Source organism: Trichomonas vaginalis, chromosome VI (genome assembly GCF_026262505.1).
Source record: "Trichomonas vaginalis G3 chromosome VI, whole genome shotgun sequence".
NCBI classification, from domain to species: domain Eukaryota; phylum Parabasalia; order Trichomonadida; family Trichomonadidae; genus Trichomonas; species Trichomonas vaginalis.
Genome location: NC_067208.1, coordinates 16,880,227 through 16,905,152, shown reverse-complemented (window position 1 = coordinate 16,905,152; position 24,926 = coordinate 16,880,227). Strand labels below are relative to the sequence as shown.

The 24,926-nt window shown below is 33.4% G+C and overlaps 15 protein-coding genes across 15 annotated transcripts; 8 read left to right on the top strand and 7 right to left on the bottom strand.

The window, feature by feature from the left end:
- Window positions 1-13: 13 nt before the first annotated feature.
- TVAGG3_0879380 (thiol-dependent ubiquitin-specific protease protein) lies at window positions 14-921 on the bottom strand (the record flags this gene model as incomplete). Its single annotated transcript, XM_001308032.1, has 1 exon — window positions 238-906. One exon carries the CDS (start codon window positions 904-906, stop codon window positions 238-240), a length of 669 nt encoding a protein of 222 aa, XP_001308033.1.
- A 377-nt stretch (window positions 922-1,298) lies between these two features.
- Window positions 1,299-2,261, top strand: TVAGG3_0879370 (ribonuclease inhibitor domain-containing protein; the record flags this gene model as incomplete). The annotated part of the gene is made up of 1 exon (XM_001308031.1): window positions 1,299-2,261. One exon carries the CDS (start codon window positions 1,299-1,301, stop codon window positions 2,259-2,261), a length of 963 nt encoding a protein of 320 aa, XP_001308032.1.
- Window positions 2,262-2,517: 256 nt separating this feature from the next.
- TVAGG3_0879360 (antigen BSP-related family) lies at window positions 2,518-3,768 on the top strand (the record flags this gene model as incomplete). The annotated part of the gene is made up of 1 exon (XM_001308030.1): window positions 2,518-3,768. One exon carries the CDS (start codon window positions 2,518-2,520, stop codon window positions 3,766-3,768), a length of 1,251 nt encoding a protein of 416 aa, XP_001308031.1.
- A 598-nt stretch (window positions 3,769-4,366) lies between these two features.
- Window positions 4,367-5,566, bottom strand: TVAGG3_0879350 (ubiquitinyl hydrolase protein; the record flags this gene model as incomplete). The annotated part of the gene is made up of 1 exon (XM_001308029.1): window positions 4,367-5,566. The coding sequence occupies one exon, from the start codon at window positions 5,564-5,566 to the stop codon at window positions 4,367-4,369; it is 1,200 nt and encodes a 399-aa protein (XP_001308030.1).
- A 468-nt stretch (window positions 5,567-6,034) lies between these two features.
- TVAGG3_0879340 (ubiquitinyl hydrolase protein) lies at window positions 6,035-6,898 on the bottom strand (the record flags this gene model as incomplete). Its single annotated transcript, XM_001308028.1, has 1 exon — window positions 6,035-6,898. The coding sequence occupies one exon, from the start codon at window positions 6,896-6,898 to the stop codon at window positions 6,035-6,037; it is 864 nt and encodes a 287-aa protein (XP_001308029.1).
- A 927-nt stretch (window positions 6,899-7,825) lies between these two features.
- On the top strand, window positions 7,826-9,139 carry TVAGG3_0879330 (cation transmembrane transporter protein; the record flags this gene model as incomplete). The annotated part of the gene is made up of 1 exon (XM_001308027.1): window positions 7,826-9,139. The coding sequence occupies one exon, from the start codon at window positions 7,826-7,828 to the stop codon at window positions 9,137-9,139; it is 1,314 nt and encodes a 437-aa protein (XP_001308028.1).
- Window positions 9,140-9,878: 739 nt separating this feature from the next.
- Window positions 9,879-10,370, top strand: TVAGG3_0879320 (cell redox homeostasis; the record flags this gene model as incomplete). Its single annotated transcript, XM_001308026.2, has 1 exon — window positions 9,886-10,209. The coding sequence occupies one exon, from the start codon at window positions 9,886-9,888 to the stop codon at window positions 10,207-10,209; it is 324 nt and encodes a 107-aa protein (XP_001308027.1).
- Window positions 10,371-11,005: 635 nt separating this feature from the next.
- TVAGG3_0879310 (SEY1 family) lies at window positions 11,006-13,562 on the top strand (the record flags this gene model as incomplete). Its single annotated transcript, XM_001308025.2, has 1 exon — window positions 11,006-13,489. One exon carries the CDS (start codon window positions 11,006-11,008, stop codon window positions 13,487-13,489), a length of 2,484 nt encoding a protein of 827 aa, XP_001308026.1.
- A 572-nt stretch (window positions 13,563-14,134) lies between these two features.
- Window positions 14,135-15,268, top strand: TVAGG3_0879300 (glucokinase family; the record flags this gene model as incomplete). The annotated part of the gene is made up of 1 exon (XM_001308024.1): window positions 14,146-15,237. One exon carries the CDS (start codon window positions 14,146-14,148, stop codon window positions 15,235-15,237), a length of 1,092 nt encoding a protein of 363 aa, XP_001308025.1.
- Window positions 15,269-16,082: 814 nt separating this feature from the next.
- On the top strand, window positions 16,083-17,129 carry TVAGG3_0879290 (cytosolic malate dehydrogenase; the record flags this gene model as incomplete). Its single annotated transcript, XM_001308023.2, has 1 exon — window positions 16,095-17,093. One exon carries the CDS (start codon window positions 16,095-16,097, stop codon window positions 17,091-17,093), a length of 999 nt encoding a protein of 332 aa, XP_001308024.1.
- A 152-nt stretch (window positions 17,130-17,281) lies between these two features.
- TVAGG3_0879280 (intracellular auxin transport) lies at window positions 17,282-18,360 on the bottom strand (the record flags this gene model as incomplete). Its single annotated transcript, XM_001308022.1, has 1 exon — window positions 17,347-18,348. One exon carries the CDS (start codon window positions 18,346-18,348, stop codon window positions 17,347-17,349), a length of 1,002 nt encoding a protein of 333 aa, XP_001308023.1.
- An 800-nt stretch (window positions 18,361-19,160) lies between these two features.
- On the bottom strand, window positions 19,161-20,454 carry TVAGG3_0879270 (uncharacterized protein; the record flags this gene model as incomplete). Its single annotated transcript, XM_001308021.1, has 1 exon — window positions 19,249-20,334. The coding sequence occupies one exon, from the start codon at window positions 20,332-20,334 to the stop codon at window positions 19,249-19,251; it is 1,086 nt and encodes a 361-aa protein (XP_001308022.1).
- Window positions 20,455-21,739: 1,285 nt separating this feature from the next.
- On the bottom strand, window positions 21,740-23,057 carry TVAGG3_0879260 (Ankyrin repeat family; the record flags this gene model as incomplete). Its single annotated transcript, XM_001308020.1, has 1 exon — window positions 21,871-22,341. One exon carries the CDS (start codon window positions 22,339-22,341, stop codon window positions 21,871-21,873), a length of 471 nt encoding a protein of 156 aa, XP_001308021.1.
- A 54-nt stretch (window positions 23,058-23,111) lies between these two features.
- Window positions 23,112-23,839, top strand: TVAGG3_0879250 (uncharacterized protein; the record flags this gene model as incomplete). Its single annotated transcript, XM_001308019.1, has 1 exon — window positions 23,316-23,813. One exon carries the CDS (start codon window positions 23,316-23,318, stop codon window positions 23,811-23,813), a length of 498 nt encoding a protein of 165 aa, XP_001308020.1.
- Window positions 23,840-23,881: 42 nt separating this feature from the next.
- On the bottom strand, window positions 23,882-24,529 carry TVAGG3_0879240 (Chain J Uncharacterized Ribosomal Protein; the record flags this gene model as incomplete). Its single annotated transcript, XM_001308018.2, has 1 exon — window positions 23,954-24,511. The coding sequence occupies one exon, from the start codon at window positions 24,509-24,511 to the stop codon at window positions 23,954-23,956; it is 558 nt and encodes a 185-aa protein (XP_001308019.2).
- Window positions 24,530-24,926: the final 397 nt, after the last annotated feature.

Here is a 24,926-nt window from a genome sequence, read left to right as displayed (position 1 = left end):
ATTGGGACTCGTTGGGATAAATAGTCATATTTTGCGTAGAGTAAGCATGTTTGAAAGTATCTCATGATGTTTGCTTAAATATTGGGAAAAATATTATCAAATTATTTATTCAATTGAATCAATATATAGTCTACATCAATTAGTTGTTGGTGTTAATTGTCTATTTAAAGTAGTCATTGTTTTATGAATCAGGATTAAAAATAAAAAAATTAATAAAATCAATTATAAGTATTTTTATTAGTTCTTGCATAGAAGAACCATTGATGTTTCCATTGGATCCTTGACATTTGGATAAAAATCATCTTGAATAATTTTTGTAACTTTTGCAAAGAAATCATCGCATTCTCCATGGCAAATTGGTTGTTTCTTAAATCCATCCAATTCCCAAAGCTTTCCATCAAATGGAACAAAAGCAATAAAGTGATTTGAATCAGAATCTTCAAGGAATGGCGTAGAATCATCATTAGCTGTAGTTTCGTGGGCATCTTGAACTTCGTCATCTTGTTCAAGGGCTTTTCCTCTTTCCTCTGGTGTTTTATCTTTGTTATCATTGATGAAATTCTCTATCCACGAATCCCTTTTAAGTTTAAAGGAGTCTAAATTATTAGCAATCGAATGAATAATAGCAATTGTACCGCATGCATTGTCAAGAGTTTGTTTAAGATAAAATGGTTCTTTTCCTGTATTTGGAGGATCACCTTGATGGCGTCTCTCAAGTGGTCCATCCTTCTTGCCGTATGGATAAAGGAATATTAAAGATTTTGGATTTGGTGGATATAATGAAATATATTCTGGATCAAGAGAAAAAACTTCAGCAAATGTAAATGTATCTGGATCAACACCAAGGTTTACTGTATATTCGGTTAAAATTTCTGGATCATTAGATAAAGGTGGTAAATCAGCCATTTTTTTGAATTTTCATATCACTTTTTGGAAAAATTTTGATCAATTTGACTGACCAAATCTTTTTTCTAATTTAATATGGACATTATGTAATCATCGATTTTATTTAATAAAAAATAACCTAATGATTATTTTGGAAAAATTATTCGCAAATTTTTATGATATGATTGTTCAAGCATGCTGATTGAATTAGCAAAGGAAGTTATTATAGGCATATTACAAGATTCGTATTCAAAAGATGTAGACTATTAAATTAATCTGCTTCTTTATCAAAGTAAACGACTACTTTCTTATTAAATGAATTATATGCTATGAGGATACATATGGGAATATATATTATCATTTCTCTTTCATAAATGTTTCATGTATTCTTCAAATTCATTCTTTTAAACTAAATGTCCCTTCCACATGATGACCAGGGCAATTCATATTCAGAAGATTGGTTAACTTTCTACAGAGCGCATGATAATGAAGCGCATGTTCTTGTTTCAGCAAAAGCTAAATATATTCAAGGTGAGAATGAGGGTTCATATGCATTTATTACCTGTAAAAATACACTTATATCTTTTTCTTTTGAGGATAATCCAAATCTCATTGAAATTCAAAATTATGCATTCTATCAATGTGGGAATTTACAGAGTATTGACTTATCACCATGTAAAAAACTTACTATTATTGGTCAATATGCATTTTCCCAATGTAGAAAAGTAGCCTCTCTTATGCTTCCTGAAAAATTATTAAAATTGAGAGATTATTGTTTTAGTACAATAGTACAACTACAATCAGTTATCATTCCAGATTCAATAACTAAGTTAGGTACCCGATGCTTTTTTTATTGCACAAATTTGAAAACATTTACTATAAATCCGACATCAAACTTAAGATTTTTGATGGGAAACTTTATCAGAAAATCATTGATAGCAGAATTCACAATTACAGCTAATGTTGAGCTTGTAGATCCAGGTGTTTTTGAAGAAGTTCCCTTAACAACATTTTCAGTCAGCCAAAATAACAATTACTACGTCTCTGAATCAAATTTGTTACTCACTAAGAATAAAACAGTTCTAATTTCTGCGCCTATGCTCTTAACAGGTACTTTTACAGTCCCTGATGGAATACAAGTTTTGGAAGGTGTTTCTTTTTCCTGTTCAAAGTTAGAATATGTTAATTTCCCAAATACTCTAAAAACAATCAGACGTCATTGTTTCTTTAATAGTAAAACCCTTAAGAAAGTTGTTATACCTAACTCTGTAACAGAAATCCAGCAAAATGCATTCCAATATTGTTCAAGTTTATCTGAAGTAATAATGTCAGAAAATGTTATTGTTCTTAATTCATATGTATTTTTTCGAATGTAACTTGAGTAGTTTCACTATTCCTCCCAAAGTTGCATTAATAGGTGCTGGCTGCTTCTTAACAAATCCATACTTGAAGCGGATTGTTCTTCCTAGCTCGGTAAAGACATTAGTTGGAACAGTTTTTGATCCAGGCGTTGAAATTGTTTTTGGTGAAGATTCGAACTTTTATCTTGACGAGCAAAAATTGATATTAACCAAAGATAATTTAACAGTTATATCATATATTGGACCTGACACAAGTCAGGATATTGTTGTTATGGATTCAATAACGACAATAGGTAGAAGTGCCTTTGTTTCCAAAGGAAATTTGAATTCAATCACATTTGGTTCTAAATCTAGTTTAACTACTATTGATCAATATGCGTTCCAAAATTGTAAGAAAATGAAGTTCATCAACATCCCAACAACTGTCACAACAGTTGGATATTTTGCATTTGATGGATGTGAGAATTTAAATTCTATTTCATTTAATTCTCTAAGCATACTTGGTCAATATGCATTCAGGAATTGCAAGAAACTTTCTCAGTTGAATTTATTTGCTTCAACTTTAAAGACAATTGAGACATATTGTTTTTCAGGCTGCTCTAGTTTGGCTTCATTTAATTTGCCAGAAAACTTACAGACAATACAAAGCAACGCATTTTCTGATACAACAAGTTTAACTTCAATTATTTTTGTTTCAAAAATCACTGAATTATTAGATTCGTGTTTTTCAAATAGTGGCTTACAAAAAGTTGATTTATCAAATTGTATCAATTTGATTCAAATAAATCCATTCTCTTTCCAAGGCTGTTCTAGTTTAAGCGAACTAATAATTCCTCCTAATTTGCAAGTGATTGAAATGTCAGCATTTAGTAATACGCAAATTGTTAATTTATCAATTCCTCAATCATTGAAAAGAATAGAAACTTCAGCTTTTCAAAATTGCGCGAATCTTAAAACGTTCAATATTCCAGAGAACTCTCTTTTAGAGTTCATTGGTTTGTATGCTTTCAGAGATTGCATGATGTTGAGTGTAATAAAGTGTCCTGAAAGAGGAACAGATCATTTCAAAGTGATAACAGGAGCTTTGTATAATTTTGATATGACAAATTTAATTCTATTTCCTCCGGCATCTTCTATCACCTATTTTAGTTTACCTGGCTCTGTTACATCAATTAACCAAGGAGCTTTCATTGGCTGCAAGAATTTGCTTTCAGTTTTGTTTCCAAGTGGTAGCGTTAGCAGAATTTCAGCCAATGCTTTTGAAGGTTGCTCAAGATTGACATATATAAACATTCCTTTATGCGTCACAAGTGTTGGTGAGAACGCATTTTTAGGTTGCTCTAGTTTGATTTGTGGTGTTCAAATTGAAAATACAAGTAAAGTTTTTATAAATGAAGTTATTAATAAAGCTGGTCTCCCAGCATCTTCTTATAAAGCATGTGTCGAAAATATAAAATCCTGTAGAACACATTATCAAAGTAGATTTGATATGATGACTTATACTGTTATGATTGTTATGTAAAAAAAAAACAAAATATGAAATTATAAAATAAAACTTAAATTATATCTTTCGACTACTTGGCATCCAATTAAACAGTGCGTTACGGGTGATAATATTCAATGAACATCTCAAGATATTAAAATTTTCAATGGCAAACAATAATACATATTTTTATATTGAGACATAATAATGACCGTAATCCCATGAATTGCAATATGTATGTAAAATATTTGAGACAAGAAACGTTGATATCTACTCAAGCTGGATCAATTTCAGCCATTGGTTGCCTTAATAATAGTTAATAAATATCTTTTTGTTGCTTGTCTTTTAACTATTTTGATGGAAATTCAAAAATTGAATGTGAAGGAAGATTATCTAATTTTTTACACTATTCTGCTCTTCAGAATGTCAATATGAAATTGATTGAAATCCAAAATTAGAAGAATATATTTCGTAAAGCTATCTATTTTTGCAGAGAATAATCTGTAAATAAGGCTGAAAAACTTATGAATAAATTTTGTGAATTCATCATATGTGTATGACACAAAGTTGACTGAGATACTTAGTTTAATTATATTCTTACAAAAATAGTTCTTTATTCATAAAGCTTTGGAAATATTTAGTAGTTCGGGAAAAGACCGTAGCAACTTCTATATTTGTATAAGTGCTGTTTTAGAGTTTGTTTATCTACACATTTCCTAATTGTAGCAATCAAATGCTGAACATTTGCGCCTTTTGAAATGATACCAGAAAGACATCCATTTACGAAAAATGAAGCAAGATTCTGAAATGCCACAAATGAAATTGTTTTAACAGGTTCGAAAACCCTGAAACAACAATCCCAAAACTGCTTTCTTTCATAAAGGTAGCATTTGTTAGAAACAATGACATCGGAAATGAAATCAAAGTACCAATCATCTTTTGTAGCATTAAAGTTCTCTTGGAACAGTTTGAACATTTCAATTCTGACACTTTGATTTCGATGCAAAAGATATGCTTTGAAGAAATCATCTGTCAAAAGGAATGGAATTGGCTTCTTAAATTTTGCTTTTGTTTCTTTGGCCTCTTTAATTCTACCAACTTCGATGTGAGTAGCGTATCTGCAAACAAGGATATCTGTATCAATTGATGATTTGGCAAATTTATTGATTATATGCATGAACTTTTTATCATCTGCCAACAACGAAGTCATTGATGAAGGTCCGTTATTAACTCTTTTGTAGAAAAGCATTTTTGCAGAATCGTTTGATTCATCCAATACATGATCCCATGTTGTTTTTCCTACTTGAGCATCATTAAATAGGTACCAGTTTTCTCCTTGTTTACAGTATGAGTAATGATGTCCATGTTGTATAGTTCCATGGTAGATAATTGTTCCACAGAGTGTGAATTTAACACCATTGTATACAAGCTCTGGTTGAATTTGATAAGATTTTGAATCAGATCTCTCAAGTTTGAATACAAAGACTTCTGGAAGATTGATGATCTTTCTCTTCAAAAGACAGTCATACATAACTCCTTTCGACATTTGTTGTATTGGTTCTGGAGCGATATAAGCGTCAATTTGTTGAGCAATAGTCTTCTTGACATCAGTTTTGATTAGGAATGAAAGTTTGTCATCATTTATTGTAAGAATGACATTTTTAGTAGCTTGATCTTCATAATCACCATCAATTCTCATGTAGAATGGGTTGTTTTCGGCTTTGAGAATGTCATAAACATTATTAACGACATCGAAATAGAATTCATCGGCGTCATTATGTTGGGCTGGATCAATTGGATCACCTAGGAATGTAAAATCTTGTACAAGGTGTTTCATATGAATTTGATGTTGAATTGAACTATATTGCATTTCACAAAACAAATTTTGAAGAGCCATGATGTATTTATCATTCTCAACTTGAGCATTGAGAATTAGATCTCTAAATTCTTTGATGTTGAACAACTGTTGTATGGTTGAATTCAAATAACATGTTCCACCGAGATTTTGAAGTCCATTCTTCAATGATTCAACATTTTGTAATTGCAAGCATTTCTTCTTGCAAATGAATGAAACAACTGCTTTCGGATCAAGAAATGCATAGTAATGTTTAAGGAATAAAGTTAAATTATCACTAATTGCCAGTTCTTTGTTATTATTGATCAAATTGGCAAAGATATCTTGAACAATATATCCGTAATATCCATGATTTTGTGATATTTGATCATCCTTTTTGTTACAGATTTCAAATGCACTGATCAAATTGTTGACAAAATCATCAGAAAGAGTTGCTTTTGTTTCTTTTATTTACTTGTGAAGGTTCTGCAAAAATACTTTGAAATCAGTTGTTTTTGATGCTAAAATTGGAATTAATGAATAGCGGAGAGATCTTGGAATGGATAGATTTGATGACATCTGATTGAAAACTTCATATTGAATATTGAAGACTTTTGGTTCTGATTTGACTTTCTGAATTATGATTTTATTTAATTCAGGATAATCTGTATCAAGAAGTTCTTTGAACAAATTTTTGACTTCGGATTTACTTTTAGCTAAAAGAGTTTCGAGTGAATTTGTTGATACCAATTTATTCCACTTCTTAATGTAATCTTCTTCAACAGTCGTCATTTTATGAACTTCTTTAGTTGTTCGTATTGGAACTTGGTGTTTCTTAACCAGATATTCTTTTGTTTTTTGAGTATCTTCTTCTACAGGTTCAATATCACCGATTATGTGTGGTTCATCAACTGATGATACTCTATAATATGCGTTTGTTTCTTGAACATCTTCTTCAAAAGGCTGAACATCTCCTGGTTCTGTATGGTTTTCTTTTGTATTCATTCCAGTTTCTCCTGTACATGTAATAAGTGGATTTAATTTATTGATTATATCTTCTAATATTGCTAGTTTTAAGCATTTTTGAAGAGATTTAATAATCATTAGTGTTTCATCAAGATAATTCAGAGAAGCATGTGCATTTTGAATTGCATAAAATAAGTCAGGAGAATCGTATTTATCTGATCCCTGTTTTAACATTGAAATGTAATCTTTAGTTGATAATCTTGTATTAGATAAGATTCTTCTTGCTTGTGTTATCTCGTATTTATCGAAAAACTTCTCGGCTTCTAGTAAAGTTTTGATATTTTGTGCATTAGAATCGACACCAAGCATTAAACTTTTTTTTATTTATTTTATTTATTTTATTTTATTTGAATGAAAAGTCGTATTTTTTCAATTTCTTGATTTTTCTATATTTAATTTAGAAATTTGTTAATAAAAATGTATCGTAAATTATTACATATTAAAGAAATCGGTGAAATTCTAATATTGTAATCGAAATTTCGCAATAACAACTGTAATTGGGAATTTTAGTTTACATTTTTGTTGTGTAACTTATTGGTGCTCAATTATCTTAAAATTATTAGTTTTAATTATGTCATTTTAAACAAAGAAGTGTATTAACTCTCACCATCATATCTAAGCTAAACTTGTTTCAGAGATTAATGTCTATCAATAGAATACATTAATTGTGCAGTTGTACCTATAAATTGCCTCATAATTTTCTTGATCATTAGATTAATTTTCCCCTTATACTTCAATATCTACCTTTTCATATATTGAATCATGCATATAAATAGGTAACAAAGGATAAGTATTGACTTTGATCATTGATATTTGATATTTCGCGTAAATATTCCTTTATTAAGGAATATTAATTCAACAAAGTTTGATTACAATAATATATTTTCAAAAAATAGCACTCTCTGTAGACAATTATTGTGTATTATTTAGAATTTAGAAATTTGCAAAAAAAAAATCTTTAACAAGCTAAAAATACTATATTAGCAATATAGTATGCTAATGGACTTTTTGCAAAGTAAGAAGTTAAACATGTATTTATTCTTCCAGAGTTATTTCAATTGCATTGAAAGGGAGGGAAAGTGTCATAATTATAGTATTTGTCACTTTTCGTATTTCAGATCACAATTCTGTCTTTTCGGATAAATTCCTCTGCGTGATATGTTAAACAAAATTTCACGGTTAAATTCTGATTGATTACGATAGAAAATCCCAAAAATTTTCTATCGTATTTTTTGAATGCAATCAAGTACTCAAATGACATCTGAAGAGGATAATACGGCACAATGCCCAGTTTGTCGCTCAAAACAGAAACTTGTAACCCTTGCATGTTGCGATGAATGTGCTGTATCACTTCGCAATACAGAAATTTCGATAAATCAAGATATTATCGATACAGAATTTACACCTATAATTAAGTCCGAAATTCTCGAGGAATGCTCTCTTGCTATTGCAAATTCGAACTACGAAGATATTGGGTGCGCTGCGCCTAAATCGAACAAAAAAGAAGCAAAATACTACAAGTCATTAAATGAATGGGTTGGAATGATGAATGATCTCGATGATGTCACTAACTCTAGTGCAATTCCAGTCGATACAAACGAGGCAACTACATGTATTAGGTGGGCAACTTACATTTCTTTTGGAATTAACTTCAGTTTGATGATAGGAAAAGCTGTTGCCCTATCAGCATCAACATCATATACACTTATTTCATCGTTAGCAGACTCCTGTCTTGATATTATTGCAGGAACGATCATTTCATGTACTGCGAAACACTCAAAATTTACAAGAGATGACCTTAATAAATACCCAGTTGGTAAGAGTCGCGTTTCTACAGTTGGCCTTCTCGTTTTCAGTGTTTTAATGGCATGTTGCGCAACATATATTATTATTGAGTGCGTTCAGAGCCTTATAAAGAAACAAAAGCCAGCCGCCGAGTCAATACTCTCAATAATAATTATGGGTGTAACTATAGGCGTCAAACTTACGATGGCAATTTTTTATTATTGCTTGGGACATCCAATTACTAAAGCCCTTGCCGAAGACCACCGCAATGACGTCATCACTAACTCTATTGGCCTTTTCATGTACTGGGGAGGCCACAAACTCGGTTGGTGGATGGATTCAACCGGTGGAATTATTTTGAGCCTTTTCATACTTGTTTCATGGTTCATGAATGCGAAAGAGAACGCAAAGATGTTGATGGGAGTATCAGCACCTCCTGACGTAATCAGAGCTTTGACTTATGTCGCTGCAAACCATCATCCTCTCATTGTAAACGTTGAACAAGTCATCGCCTTCCAAGTCGGTCCTCTCTACTTTGCAGAGCTCCACGTCATTGTTCCTGGACATATCCCAATCGGTGTCGCACATTGGATTGGCGAGAGTTTGCAATTGAAGATCGAAAGAGTTCCTGACATAGAAAGAGCGTGGGTTCACGTGGATGTCGAAACTCATAACGAAAATGAGCATCTTCTGTTCATGAGAGCTACTGGAAAGCTTGAAAACAGAAGGCCAAGCAGCGAAAATGATGAACCTGTTGCTCCATAATTTAATATTTTTATTTATTTCATTCTAAAAATGTATTTTGTAGTGAGTTTTATTAACACAATCAGTATTTATTTATTAGTGTTCATTCAATCAATTAAAAAAAGTTGTAATAAAATTAACCAAATTGGAAATTATGAATTTTTATAATTACGTACGATAATCTACGAGCTCTGATGTAATATATAGTATTTTTAAATCAATTGGTTAGATTGATTGAGTAATTTGACAAGTTATTCGATTGGATATGTTTTTGTTATAGATGTAAATGAACTTTTTGTGGTTATTGTGGTAAACAATTCGTAAAACAGATCAATGTCAAGACAGTTCCTTTGGAAAGCTGATACATTAATTTGCCTCCTTAGGATCAATCATCGAAACTATTTATGGTTCAGTTATTATATAATCATTGGATGAATCGTTCATGAATTCGGAGGAGATTTAATGGACGATTACTCTTTGATTGCAAGATTAATTAAAAGTTGTTATTTTTGAACAATAATGACTTAATAAGATTCACAATGAAGTTAATGTTCTAATATGATTCATTGGAAGCCGTAAATAACTTTATATTTTTGAAAAATTTGATATTTGATGTGACCTATTTTGGGAAAACCGTCGTCTCACAATTATTGAGTGTATCTGACATTGAAATTATTTTCAATACAATTACCTACTTTTCAATGTGCAAATAAGATTTTAGAAAAACATCACTTTTATCGTCCAAAAATTTAAAAGTGTCATTTTCCATGATGGAGCAATTACCAACCATGAACAAGACACAGCTCGAAGCCAAGCTTGCTGAGGGCAACTACGTCTTAATGTTCTCTGCTGAATGGTGCGGAGACTGCAAGTTCATCAAGCCACACATGCCAGCAATCATGGAAGAATTCAAGCAGTTCAAGTTCTATCTTATCGAACGTGACTCCAACATTGACTTATACCAGGAGCTTGATGTCTTAGGCATCCCAAGTTTCCTCGTCTACAAGGATGGCAAGGAAGTCGGCCGCTTCGTCTCCAGAGATCGCAAGACAAAGGAGGAAGTCTGCAACTTCATCAAGAAGTACATCTAAGCAGTAAACACTGTTAAGTTTTACTCATCTTCTGCTATTTTTTTATTATTTTCTGTTATTTCTTTTTGAGCATTATTGTTACATGTTTTAGATGGTAACGTATATGACCGTTTCATTAAAATGGTCAAGAGATAATAAAATAAATTGTCATTTTTAATTTTAACCATCCATTTTCATCATAACACCTAGGTGGATCCCTTTGGAAGGAAATGATCATATATTTTGATTGAACAGTTTGATTTATTAATATAATATAACTCATTTCACGAATGACGCTGATTTAAAAGCATTAAAGCCAATTTCAGTTAGTTACACAGTTGTACCTAATAAAAACACACAGATTATAATCAGTGTCAAAGGTTTTTCCATTAATTTTTCATTACCCAGAATCAAATAAACTCACTTTGTCATGCTTGAAATGATTCAAAATCCAGCCAAAAGAGATTTATGAGTAGGTGCACGAGTGTGTATTCAACAGAATCTTAAAATAAGAAAATAAGTTTGAAACTTGATATAAATCAGTCTTGATACGGTATTTGATGACAAATTAATAGCTAATTATTGGTTTACATGGAAATCTAGATAACATCTTAGGTGTGTCATTCCATCAAACTATGTTTTTTTCTTGATTTCAAAATTTGAAAAAGTAAATACGATGAGAATTTGACAGAAAGAATAAACAGGCGATATGCATACACATTATGCACAAATTTTTCATGTCCAAATTGATAAATCAACTTTTTATATTTGTAAAATAATCGATTGAATTGATTTTAATCGCATTTAATTTGGCTTTATGGCACAGATTATCGACGAGAACGCCAAAGTCTGCGAAACACTCGAAGGCTACCTCGACTCGATCGGTATAACAACTGCAGGGTTAAATTATCATACACTTTCTATCATTGGTCCACAATCATCAGGTAAATCAACCTTACTTAACAATCTCTTCCACACAACATTTGAAACAATGAACGACCAGATAGGTAGACAACAAACAACAAAAGGTATTCACGCAGCTTTTAACAATCAGAACGTTTTGATTTTTGATATTGAAGGCTCTGACTCAAGAGAAAGAGGTGATGCTGATGCTCTTTTCGAAAGAAAGGCTGCCCTTTTTGGTTTGGCTCTTTCTGAAGTTGTTATGGTCAATATGTGGGAAAAAGATATTGGCCGTTATAACGCTAGCAGTATCCCACTTCTTAGAACTGTTTTTGAAGTCAACTTACAACTATTTTCTTCTTCACAAGAAGCTAAATGCCATTTGCTTTTCGTAATTCGTGATTCTACACATCCAGGCGAGATTATTGAAAACCAAGTTCGCCGCGATCTCGACATGATCTGGAAGGATGTCATTTTACCACAGAATTTGCAAGGAAAGAAGTTTGATGACTTCTTTGTCTTCCATTTCTTCCAATTACCACACTTGAAGCTCGAACCAGAGAAGTTCAAGGAGCAAGCAGCCAAGCTCGCTTCAATGTTTACAAACAAAGACGAACCAGGCTTCTTCTTCGCTCAGCCAATGGGAAAACTCATTCCAGGTGATGGCTTAGCCCAATACATCCATTCCGTATGGGACGCAATCTCAGAGAACCGCGAACTCAACCTTCCTTCTCAGAGAAAGACCCTTTCTAACTTCAGATGCGAAGAATTCGCAAATCAAGCGTACAAAGAATTCGAAACAAACGCTACAGAACAGATAGTTAGTAAAATCGATGCAAAGCCATTCACTGAGTTCAAAGAAATCGGTCAAAAACTCTTTGAAACAGCGATTCATAATTATAATCAACAAGCAAACAAATACGTTCGTGATATCGCTAACGAGAAACGCCAGTCCCTCCAGGAGAGAATCTCATCCTTCCTTGCTCCTTCTTTCCAGAGAAACTGCACAATTTTCAAAGAATCTGCCGAAAAGAAATTCACAGAATATATCGAGAAGCTTCCTACAGAACTCGAAGAATCCAACGAATGGGAGCAAAACGCCAACAAGAAACTCGAAGAAACAATCAAATCCATCGATGAATTTGTCAAATCTACAATGATACCAGAATTCAAGTGGCAATTCGATGTTTCCGATATAGAAGACAATCTACATACTCTAATTACCAATAAACTCGATACTGCGATATCCGAAATGGAGCAACGCGTTTTTGAGCGCCGCAACATCGAATACAAGGAGAGAATCAATGCAATTCTCGATTCCGCGGAGCCAAATATGTGGGAAAGGCTTCGTTCCGAAATGAGAAATGAGATCACCCAAACAACCTCCGAAATCAACAATATCCTCAAGAAGAATACTGTTGATAGACATCCATCTCCAAAGATCGCTAACATGTACTACAGATCCACAGATTCCCAGATAACTTCCGCTTCCCAGTTCATCCAGCAAAAGATGATCATCAGATTCGAAGAGAAGTTCCTCCAGGACGAAGAGCACAAGTCAAGAGTTTGGAAACCAGACGACGATATCTCGGCAATCTTCGAGTCAGCGAGAGAGAACGGTCTACATATCTTAAACATGTTCACTAACTCTCAGCTGAGAGAGCCAGGAACACCTGTCCCGTTAAATGATATCTTAACAAGACAAATCCTCACACAAATCAGACGCGAACAAATTTTAACAGAATTCAACGATACGATCGAAAAATCTTACATATCAGCCGTACAAATTCGCGAATCTCTTATCGTTAGGAATACAGTTCCACTCTGGATGTGGATTGTTATCGCAATTGGCGGTTACCAGCAATTAGTATCAGTCGTTGAGCATCCATGGAAGACATTATTCTTACTTGCGGCCATTGGCCTTGTTTACTGGCTCTGGAGTAACCAGAAATTAGATAAAGTTATTAAAGTCGTCAAAAACTACATCACACGCGTTCTCTGCATCATCGTTAAATTACTACAATCTACAACGCAGGAGATGGAAGTCGCTCCTTCGATTCTACAAGCTTCCAAGAAATCTGCAGCAAATGACATGGAACTTATCAAGAAAGGACTCGATGACAAGAAGATAGAAGATGAAAAGACCCTTGAAACAGCAGATACACTCGATACAATGACAACTGAAGTCTCTGAATCGAATTCTACTTCTGCATCAACAAATTCACCATCAAAGTCCGAAGATTCCAAGGAACCAGCACCAGCTCCAAAGCCAAGACACAGAAAGAGAGTTTCTACAAGTAACAATCCATACGCAACACTCCAACCAAACAGAATCAACCAGGCAGAGCTTCTTAAGATGAAGGAAATGATCCAGAAGAGACAAGCGGAAAAGCACTAACTTTTATTTTTATATTAAAATTATTTCTCCATGTTTCAGCAAAAAATAAGAATAAAATACTTTCATTTTTTTGAATTATTGGCTATTTTGATAATATTATTATATCAACAAACATATGTGATATTAGTAATCTTCTTATAATACATATATTATGTGTTTTTCCTTTAAATCTTATTTGAATTTTGATGATTATTTAATATTTTTCAAATTTTAAATGAAATATATAATCATAACCTAATATAAAATAAATCTCATTATATATAATATTTTAAAAATTTCCAAAAAATCTTCAAAAATCAAAAAATGAATTTCAAAATATAATTTTTTACAGTCTAAATTTGGCTCATATACACATATTTTTAAAATCTCACAAACTTTTTCATTAATTTCAAGTATAATGTTAGTTCATATTTAAAGATAAAGCTGAAATATGGCATTTTTATATAAGCATTCTTTATAAAAAGGCTTTTTGAACCGAGAATATCTTTACATTTACTCTTTTCATTTAACATTTTCGTGTCTTAGATACCTTTTATCAATACCAAACCATTTTGGTACTTAAATTCGGAGCACGATCGTATCCTTATTTACGAATTGTCTTATCCAAAGTAGTTACAATGCGATAAAAAGTGACATCGAAGATTTATTTTTCAGAGATGATTGACTTAGCAAAGCTCAATCCAATGAAAAACTGGGGACTTAACAGAGTTCTCGGATACTGCGTTGGTGCTGATGTCGGCGCATCCGGTATCAGAATTCGCGTTTCAAATCCTTCAAATGCAAACGAAATCATCGATATACCTCACCAAAAAGCAAGAAATGCTCAACAGCTTCTTGACGCAATCAATAAAGCAAACGAAGTTATTCACAAAGCAGTACCAAAAGCGAAGTGTTTCGGATCTGCTTTTGCAATTGCAGGACTTAGAAAAGGTGATGACATCATTCCAAGTAACTGGGCTCCTCCGGATGAAGTTCGTACAATCAGAACAGCTCTCTTCCCAGAAGGCATGTATCCAAAGGAAAATCATTACTTGTTAAACGATCTTGAAGCATGCGCTTATGGTATTTATGCAATGGATCTCCATGGAGATTGCAATAAATACTTCAGAAAGCTTTGGGGACCAGGAGAGAAAGTTGTAGGAAAAACAAGAACAGCAGTTATGGCTCTTGGTTCGGGTCTTGGCGCTGCTCTTATATTGAAGGACCCATACATGGAGAAACCATACGTTTTACCAACCGAATTCGGCTTCCTTCAGATGCCAACAATCATGAAAGCTCATGAGAATTACGACTACGAACAAAAGATATTCCAATACACTTCTGACTATTACTACGATGGAGCTACATGCCCAGGCTTCGAAGATTTCGCTTCTGCAAGAGCTATCAGATCTCTCCATAAATATTGGGTTCCTTCATCAAACGTCGAAGCAGCTACAATCTCAGATATGGCTAAAGCCGGAGATAAGCATGCATATCAAGCAATGCTTCAACATTATATTTATTATTCTCGCCTTGCAAGAACTCTTGCAGTAGGAATGAAATGCGACTCAATCGTAATGGCTTTGTTCAATCAAGTTAACAATGACTACATGATTGTCGATAATACAGACAAATTGAAGTTCGAATTCTTCGATGGAACTCATCCAGAATGGATCAAGGACACAAGCGTTTACTCGCAGAAGATTGATCACAATTTCAACTTATTTGGTGCAACTTATATGGCTCATAGAGCAATTAATAAGCAGTAATCATTGAAAGGTATATAGTTATTGAATAAAGTTTGACTTTTTTTGTTACTCGATTTAGTTTTTGAAGTTTGATCAGATATGGCATTTCAAAAAACGATGGATTACATCGTGCATTCTACACTAATATGTAAAAGAATTACAAATTCAAGCATGCTCACGGAGGATTTTGATGATATTATTGATTGATTTTATTAATTGCGTAGTTGCTAAACAGTGATTAAATTTTAGGTATTAAAGTACTATCTCATTCTAATCATATCGGTGAATCAAGCATTGCTTTCGATTGAAGATAATTTTTAAATTTTATTAAGTCTGTACTTGCTAAATCGTAGAAATGGTTCATAGAAATTACTTTAAACATTAGTGAGAATATATGCGCAGTTTGTGGGCCATCAAACCCAAATCGTTTCTTGATCAAATTTACTGATTTTCCAAAATATCTATTCATCGATCAAAATTGCCAAAATTTAAATTAACTAATAAAATTATGCACTGATTAAGCGCTTATACCATCATTGTTGTTAAAATGAAGATCGAGAAATCTATTGGATATAAGGATTTTTGTTGATTTCGTCATCCCAATACTTAATACTGATAAAGCAAGGAGAATCCCATAAAACAATTATAATCGTTACAAAAAATGCGGTAAGTGGTCAAGTATGAATTCACCTCATATTTGTCAATCGGTGTTCAAAACCTCCTAAAAGTCGATTGTTGTATATTTTAGCAAAATCCATAATATTGCTCCATAATATTACCGATGCTATCGTACTATTCCTATTAAATTTTTCTAAAATCCGCCGACCAGTCTGCCCACAATTGGATTCAATACTGTTTTTCTCTTCACTTTTATTGAGATGGAACCAATCCACATTCTCATCACTGGTGCTGCTGGTCAAATCGGCTACGCTCTTACATTCAGAATCGCTAAGGGTGATCTCTGCGGCGACCGCAAGGTTGTTCTTCACCTTCTCGAAATCACACCAGGCATGAAGGCTCTCGAGGGCTGCGTCATGGAACTTCAGGACTGCGCCTTCCCTAACGTTGCTGGCATTGTCTGGACAGACAAGGTCGAAGAGGCCTTCAAGGATGTTGATGTTGCCTTCCTCGTCGGCTCATTCCCACGTAAAGATGGTATGGATCGTTCTGACCTCCTCGCCAAGAACGGTGGCATCTTCACAGTTCAGGGCAAGGCTCTCAACGACTACGCTAAGCCAACAGTCAAGGTTCTTGTTGTCGGCAACCCAGCCAACACAAACTGCCTCATCGCTCAGGCTTCAGCTCCAAAGCTCCAGAAGAAGAACTGGTGCGCTATGACACGTCTTGACCACAACAGAATGGTTGGTGCCCTCGCCGCCAAGTTCGGTGTTACACCAGAACACATCCACAAGGTCTGCGTTTGGGGTAACCACTCTAACACCCAGGTCCCAGATACAACACACGCTACAGTCGATCTCCCAGAAGGCACAGTCAAGGTTGCTGACAAGCTTCCAAAGGAGTACCTCGAGGGCGAGTTCGCTCAGATGATCGCTACACGTGGTGGCGCTGTCATCAAGATGCGTGGTGCCTCATCCGCTGCTTCCGCTGCTAACGCTGCTCTCACATGCGTCCACGACTGGCTCTACGGCACAAAGGAAGGCGACTTCGTCTCCATGGCTATCCCAGTCCCAGACAACGAGCCATACGGCATCAAGCAGGGCATAATCTTCTCCTTCCCAGTTACAGTTTCTAAGGATGGTGAAGTTCACGTTGTCGAGGGCCTTGAACTCAACGATTGTGTTAAGGGCAAGCTCGAAGCCACAGAGAAGGAACTCATCGGCGAGAAGGAAACAGCCTGGAAGGTTCTTGGTCTCTAAACAATTCTAACTTTTGATTGAATCTTTATAATTAACTACCTTTTTTTACTTCTTTTTGAAAAGTTTTTGAAGAAGAGACTTCAAAACATTTGTTCAAATCTATTGAATTTATCCAATTGTGTTAAAAACAATTAAAATTATCCAGGATGGATCATAAAGATATCTTTATGGTATATTCCCATCGAAATCGAAATATTTGATTTATTTAAAGATAGATAACAACAGTTTTATTCTATATAGCATTAACAAACAATTAAGCTGATGTTTGGAAGAGTTTGAAAGTATTTAAGATCCAAAACCAGAAGATAATTGCTGGAATTACAAAAATAACAGTCCAGAAAACAACACTTGAAGTAGAACCCATTCCGATACCAGTTGCAGAAGAAAGAATGAAAGCAATGGTGGAAAGAGGCATTGTTGTCAAAATACTAATCTGTCTGCCCAATTCACCTTTGATCTTGAAAGCAAGGCAAAAGGAAATACCTAATATTGGAGAAATGATGAATCTCATTACGACACATATGAGAAGTGTTGAGATTTCGCAGGCAACGATTGAATTTGACTCTAAGAAGGAACCAATACCAAGGAGTGAGAAAACAATGACGAAATCACCAACGTACTTTGATAGACGGAGTAAAAATATTGGTGTCTTTAATGTTGTGCAAGACCAAATCAAACCTAAGAAAGCACCAACAAGTAATGGGGTTTTGCAAGATTTCCAAATAGCAACGCCAATGTCATGAAATGTTAAGTGATAAACAAAATCTTCTGCGCCTTTCTGTTCGTTTTCTTTCTTGATTCTGACGATGTTTGAAAGTAACATGTATAATGGAACAACGAAGAAGTAATGGAAGAATGGACATATAATAGCAATGTGTGCAGAGTTTTCACCCCAAATTGAAGTGAAAATTGGTAATCCAATAACAATGAAGTTAACGTAGCAAGTACTGATTTGTAATGTTACATACTTTTCCAATCCTTTCTTTCTCCATACGAGTATACTCAATAATAATATGATATGCAGTGAACAATTTACAAGGGCAGTAACTAGAAGAGGCCACCATGATATATTTTTTATAGTCTGTTTAATAAATGTACCAAACATCAGAAATGGCAAACCAACTTTGGAACATAACTTATTTGCACTTTTAAAATCCTGAGCTTTAAAGACATGAAGTCTTTGTAGAGTCCATCCTATAGCTATCATAATAAGCATTGCTACACCTACTTGAACGAGATCGGTATATAAACTCATTAGTAAAAAAATTAATCTATAAACCTCTTTAGACTCAATTTTTGAGAGTAGGTTCGTCAAAAATTGAATGTTCTATTCTTCCTTATTGTTTTTATATAACTGTGTGGATTTTCAGCCGTTTAATCGGCCATATTTTTGACAAATCAATTCAAAAAGTAAAATTGAATAGAGTTTGATCGTCAAACATCATTGAATTTTTTGGTAACTACTTTAATTTTGATGGATAATTCTAATTATCTATCCGGGTCGAGAATATATCACATAAACATTAATCCATTAGATATTTCAGAAGTTATGGCGAATAAAATTTAATATCATTCAAATTTTAATGAGTAATTCATATATAAGATAATACGAACTATATTTTAACCACAAATTTGTGAAGTATAAGATTTTCTTTCAAATTTTCAATACAAAACGATTAAAATTGTAACCTCAAATCATAATCGATTGGCCAATAGCATTTAAAAAGTGATAACCTAAACATTCCAGCATCTTTTTATATCATTAATTATTAATTATTTGCAATTTTTCATTTCCATCTTTTTTCAAAGGGGTTATTTATTGATTAATCCATGTGGGAATTATAATTCATTGCAATGTAAAACGAATTCTAATGAAATTAATATGAAATACATTTAAATACCGCATTCATATTGATTTTTCCAAAAATTATGTAGTTAATTGAACAAAAATAAAGAAAATTTTATTTGATTGCCAATTTAAATAATTGTACATAGATGAAAATCGATCTATGTTCGTTTTCATCAATTTCGTATATATCATTGAAGTTTTTCAGATTTTCATAATAAATATCACTTCATAACAAATTACCTATTCATTATCAATCTAAAATCAGTCATAAAATTAAAAAAATCAAGGATAAAACTACAACTATCTTTAAAAATCGTCGAGAATGGAGGTTGGCGCCATGGCCAAAAATCCCGAACTACCAATAACATGATCACCGAGTGATGGCATTGATTGGTGGTGATCTTCAGTACTTTCAAGCATCAAATTCCAATTTGTTTGCGTTTGTGGAGTATCATCAATGATTTCAAGCTCTGGACTGTCATCTTCCAATTTCATACGGGTTTCTTCTGTTGTACCGTACTTTTGTGCAATTGATTGCAAAGTTGACACTTTTCTCAGAGTTTGATCAATGATTGAGAGCAGAACTTCTCTCAATGGTACGGACAAGCCGGAAATGACTTGTGTTGGAAGGCATCTGCTCAAAACCGTTCCAGGCTCACTTTTCCACTCTGAGTTGATTACTCTCATGGAATTAACCTTCTGGCGACCTGTTTCCAGGATCTCTGTAAACTCGGTAAGTTTGGTGAGAACAGGAGAAACAGATTGATTATTTAAGATTGATTGGCGTAATTCTGCTTGAAGAGGCTCAATATTTACGTTTTCCGGCTTGATATCTGCGAAAACACCAAGGAGAGTTATGAGTCTCTCAGTAGAAAGGCTGTCAACTTCTGCTTTGCTTAATGCACCGCATTTTAAGCGCCATGTTGACCAAATGTGGACAACAGCTTCTTGTATTGACATTCTTTTTGGTTGGCCATCAATGTATAGTCTGACTCTTCCTGGACCAGCAGTTTTCGAATGTATTTGGAAGAAGTAGTCTGCGTTTGTGTTAAATGAGACAGCTCTGACTTGATATCCAGGCTGATGCGTCAAGTATAGCTCTGGGTAAACACGAATACCGTTCTCAACAAGTAATTCGATAAATTGATCCGCAAATGCTTTAACTTTCGCATTTCCATGATCGCAAACAAAGAAATGGACAATTGGTGGACGTGGTGTTAGCGCGTTTGGGTTATTCTCATTGTCAGCTTGAGTGGCCTTCGAAAATACTGCTTGAAAAGAGGCGAGTGGTGAAAAATTAGCTGACATATGTGGAGAACCATTCTTATCAACAATGCGAACAGGTGACGAACGTTGGGGTCTTTCTATTACAGGCGGACCCTTGTTCGACATCAGAATTATTCACAACGATGAAAAAAGGTGCCAAAAATTTCTCCAAAATTGTCAGATTCGTCAACTTAGAGATTTCGCGGCAACATGTCATAAAGTCTTTATATACATGGCACGATGGGCGCTACTTTTTTGGCGCCAGCGGCGCCGCCCGCGCCTCCGGTGGCTCCCACTGGTGGGGAGGAGACGATAGAAAAAGATATAAATTTTACTAAAAAAATTGAATTTTGGAAATTCTTTTGATTTTTTTGAATGATTTACGAAGAGATTGAACACATTTTGTACTATGAAATATCGTTATTAATAAATTTACTTCTTAAACATCTATTAAAATCGCAATTTTGAATATTTTTATGTTTTTTTTGACCCGATCACTTGCGCCCGCGCCCACTGGGAGGGGCGCTTGTAAAGTATTCAAAAATCAATGTAAACATTTCAATTTTTGCTCCCACCTCCCATTGGGAGGGGGGCATATATCTTGTAGCGTTCAAGTTCAAGTGATGAAAGTGCATAAGAAAGCTCCTTAATCATACCGATAGAAACAGCATTAGGGGCGCCAAATGGCGCTCGGTGATGTTTCCCATAAAAGCTTAATTTCAGGTATCCATAATCATAACCTGTCAGACGCAATAATTCATTAGCACACAATCATCGTTTCTCAATCAAGAAACGAAACGCAAGATTGATTATGCTGGCCATTAAATTTTCATATCAAATAATTTACTACTTCAAGAAAAATTAAAGACTATCATCAACCAAAGCTTAAAATTCTCAGTGTTTACAACTCTCATACTTCGAATATGCATATTTCCAAAATAGCATGAAAATTTTTTTCATTTGAGCTCATTTTCTTTTGTTCTATTAACTAATACATGCAGTACAAGCTTGTTATACGTATACTTAATAAGTAAGGTCTTAAGGGAAATAATAAAAAAGAATTTTGCTATTAATTATATTAAACAATATTTATTTGTAATTTCGTGATAATTATATTTCTTATTACAAAGTAAAGGTATTTGATATAATGTTTGCCTTACAAAAATGTTTCCTTTGTTTTGCCACCATAGGTATTCTATTTTGTCACTTTTTGCGCCCGCCGTGCCATGTATACATAAAGTATCTAATTTACTTATATTTTTAGGATTTCAGAAAATCATCTGTGATATTTTAGGGTTCCTAACGATGGGGTTGAGATATGGTTGCAAATAAAATCAATACATAATATCGTGATGATTGATATATGTTCTCCATCTAATTTGGACAAATCTTATTTTGATTTCATAAATCACTCACTAATTTTCTTAAAATTCGAACAATATTGTATTATATTTTTTATGTTTTCCTTAATTTGAGTATATCAAATATGGAATTCATTCAGAAATCTTTTTGGCATTTTTTTTGTAAAATTCGATCTGAAAATACGAAGGAATACAATAAAGAGTATTTGAGTAGGCAAAAAACTCACTATTTATATATAAAGCTAATAACATTTAAATATTTGATTTTTTGAACACAGCATTAACTATTATTTAATAAGTTTTAATCTTCAGCACCACTATCTATAAGAATATCTACAATGTCTCTTAGATTTAGCATCTTAGCATACATAATTGGTGATATATTGTTTTCATATTCCTTATTTATGTCACATCCTTTGTCAATAAGTGACTTAACAACTCTCTTAAAGATTTTTCCTATTGCAATCATTATTGGACTCTTATTATTCTCGTCAATATAATTCACATCAAATCCCTTTTCAACAATGATATCCAAGACATATAATACAACATCTTCAGGACAGTTATTCATCGCATGAAGTAATAAATGTCCGAAATCGGAAAATGCTTTGCAATTTTCTAACAAATCTTCAATTAAAGAAGGGATTCCAAACGAGGGCGAACAAATTAAGCAAAAATCAGCACCTTTCAATTCGCAAAACATTGCTAAAAAGCAGTGAAGATTGAAGTACATTGCTGCTTCTTCAAGCGGCAGTTCGTAACCAAAATTCATGTAAAAATAAATTGGAAAATCAATTTGATGAGAACATATACTTGTTTCAATGCATTTGCTACTTTTATGTTTAATACCATTCATTGTTTCATTAATAATCACGCTATTACGACCAATATAACTATAGACTTGACAATTTTCAGTTAATTCTGCTCCATAATTTCTAAGATATCTAAAAATTTCAATTGTTCCGTAATAAGAAGCCCATTCTAATAAAGTTTTATCGTCAATGACTTGATTGGCATCAAAACCATCTGCATTAGCAAATTGCTTGAACAGTTCAAAATCATTTTTATAAATCGAATATAAAATATTGTCACTTTTGTATACGTTTAAATTTTCTTGAACTGATTTTTGAGAAAAATTCATTTCGAAAGGGCTTATGTTAGTTATAATTCCTAATTCTTTTGCAATTAAACATCTTATACGAGTACTTAGTCCAGGAAAATTAAGACTTGGTTTGAATTCTAAGTATATCTTTTTAAATAATTCCCAATAACCTATAATATAGCGATCATTATATTCAAGAGCACGAGCTACCATTTGAAGTATGCATGAACCCGGTACTTTATATTTCTGAATCAAATTTTGAGAAATTAAATTGTATAAAGATGCTGTTTCATTTGTTTGAAGTTGAAAAATGGATCTAACTGTGCCAATATAGTCATTGTATTTGACGATTAATGAATCATAGATAGATCGATCAAAGGTTTTTTCACTTTCACTCATTTTTTTAGAATAAGAAAAGTGACAATTTCAAAAAACAATGTAAACATTTCAATTCAAAATTAACCTTATTCATAAAACTTAAGAGTTAGCTGGATTGGACAAGCCTATACAACGGATACAACATTGACCATGTATCCGGCAGGAATTGGCTAAAAATATTTCATCATGATACAGCTACTCGTCAGCTTTTTGATTCAAATAAGGAAAAAGCTTTTTATCAAGTTTATTTCATAAATACAAAACATATGTTCAGCATTATGGGTTATATTAATGATAACTTTAAAGTCAATTCTACATTTAATTATCTGTTTCGATTCGAAAACGAACTCTCTTCAGAGTATGACTATTTGAATCAAAGTTCTAATCCTCTTTATTCTAATATATCTGCTGATGTAAGTATTGAAGCTATATCTCCTGAATGTAATATCACTATTGGTAAATTTAATTCATTTAACGGATTAGCTTTATCATCGACTCATGAAACCCTTATTGACGGAATTGTTAATAATTCTAATTGGTATTATGCAATAGGTGCTAATAAAATGTATCAAACTAACTACACTATACCAGGACCTCGCTGCCAAACAGATAAAGCTGTTACAAGTCTTGATTTATGGCTCCAATATACTGATGATAAAATTTTCCAAATGCTTCCCAATTTAGTACTTCCTTCAATACCAAAATGTAATTGCTATCATACGCTTTCTAATTTGAACTTGTTTATTCTTATGATTTTGGAATAAATTTAAATAACATAATTTTTTTGAGATTTAAATCATAATTTTACATTAAAATCATTCAGTTAAACTAGGTAATAGTACATCAAATTGGTAGGCTTTGAGAATACAATTTTATAAATGAAAATATATAAAAGATAATTTATTTACTCTTCATCAGCCTTCTTTGTTTGTGCGTGAGCCCGCATACGTTTCTTACGGCCGAGTTTCTCGGTGGTCATAACAGATGTATCAGCGTATTTGATGTTCTTTTCAGATTCTTTCCAAACGAGGAAAGCTGGCTGGTTGACGAGCTGATTCTCAACGGAGATGTGGCGGTGAGAAACAAGAGTACGAGCGTGGTGAACTGAATTTGCAAGAGCGCGCTTGTGAACTTGTGTTTGAAGACGGCGATCCATAAGATCGTTGACTGTGAGAGAAAGAACATAATCGAGCTTTTGCTTGGACTCATCGAGAACACCGAGCTTTGTAAGGCGGCGAAGAAGAGCAGCACCTTCGAAGATACGCTTTGAATCATTCTCTGGAAGTGTAAGAAGCTCACGAGCAGCGTGGCGGATCTTAGAAAGTGTATATGAAACACGCCAGATTTCACGCTTGTTCTTGAGGCCGTATTCACCAACGACCTGAAGCTCCTTGTGCATACGTTCCTTCTCGTAAGGACGCATTGGCTTCTTGAATGTACGAGAGAAGTTACGACTCGACATTTATCCTGGAAAGGATCGAACGGACCAAAACAAAATTTACAAATCCTCTCAAAAATAAAAAACAGACGCTATCATCGGATTTGCCTATTTTTAAGTTTGGCAATGAAATAAAGATCAGCTCCAACAATGAATTTTAGTATCAATAACTCTCAAAGATAGTTTCACGGATTTTTCATTTTATGCGTTTATTCGGTTTTGTACGATTTTATATAAAAAATCATCAATAATGTAGCGAGCACATATCAAACATCATAACAGTATTGCTGTTTGATTTCAATTTCAAAACAATCTCAAAAATTTTGGAGTTTCTTGACAAAATTTAGAATAGCTCTTAATGTACTTCGGACATAATCATTGAATTCAAGTAGAAAACGTAATTACATCATTTTGAAAACAACCAAAAATTTCTCTCAAA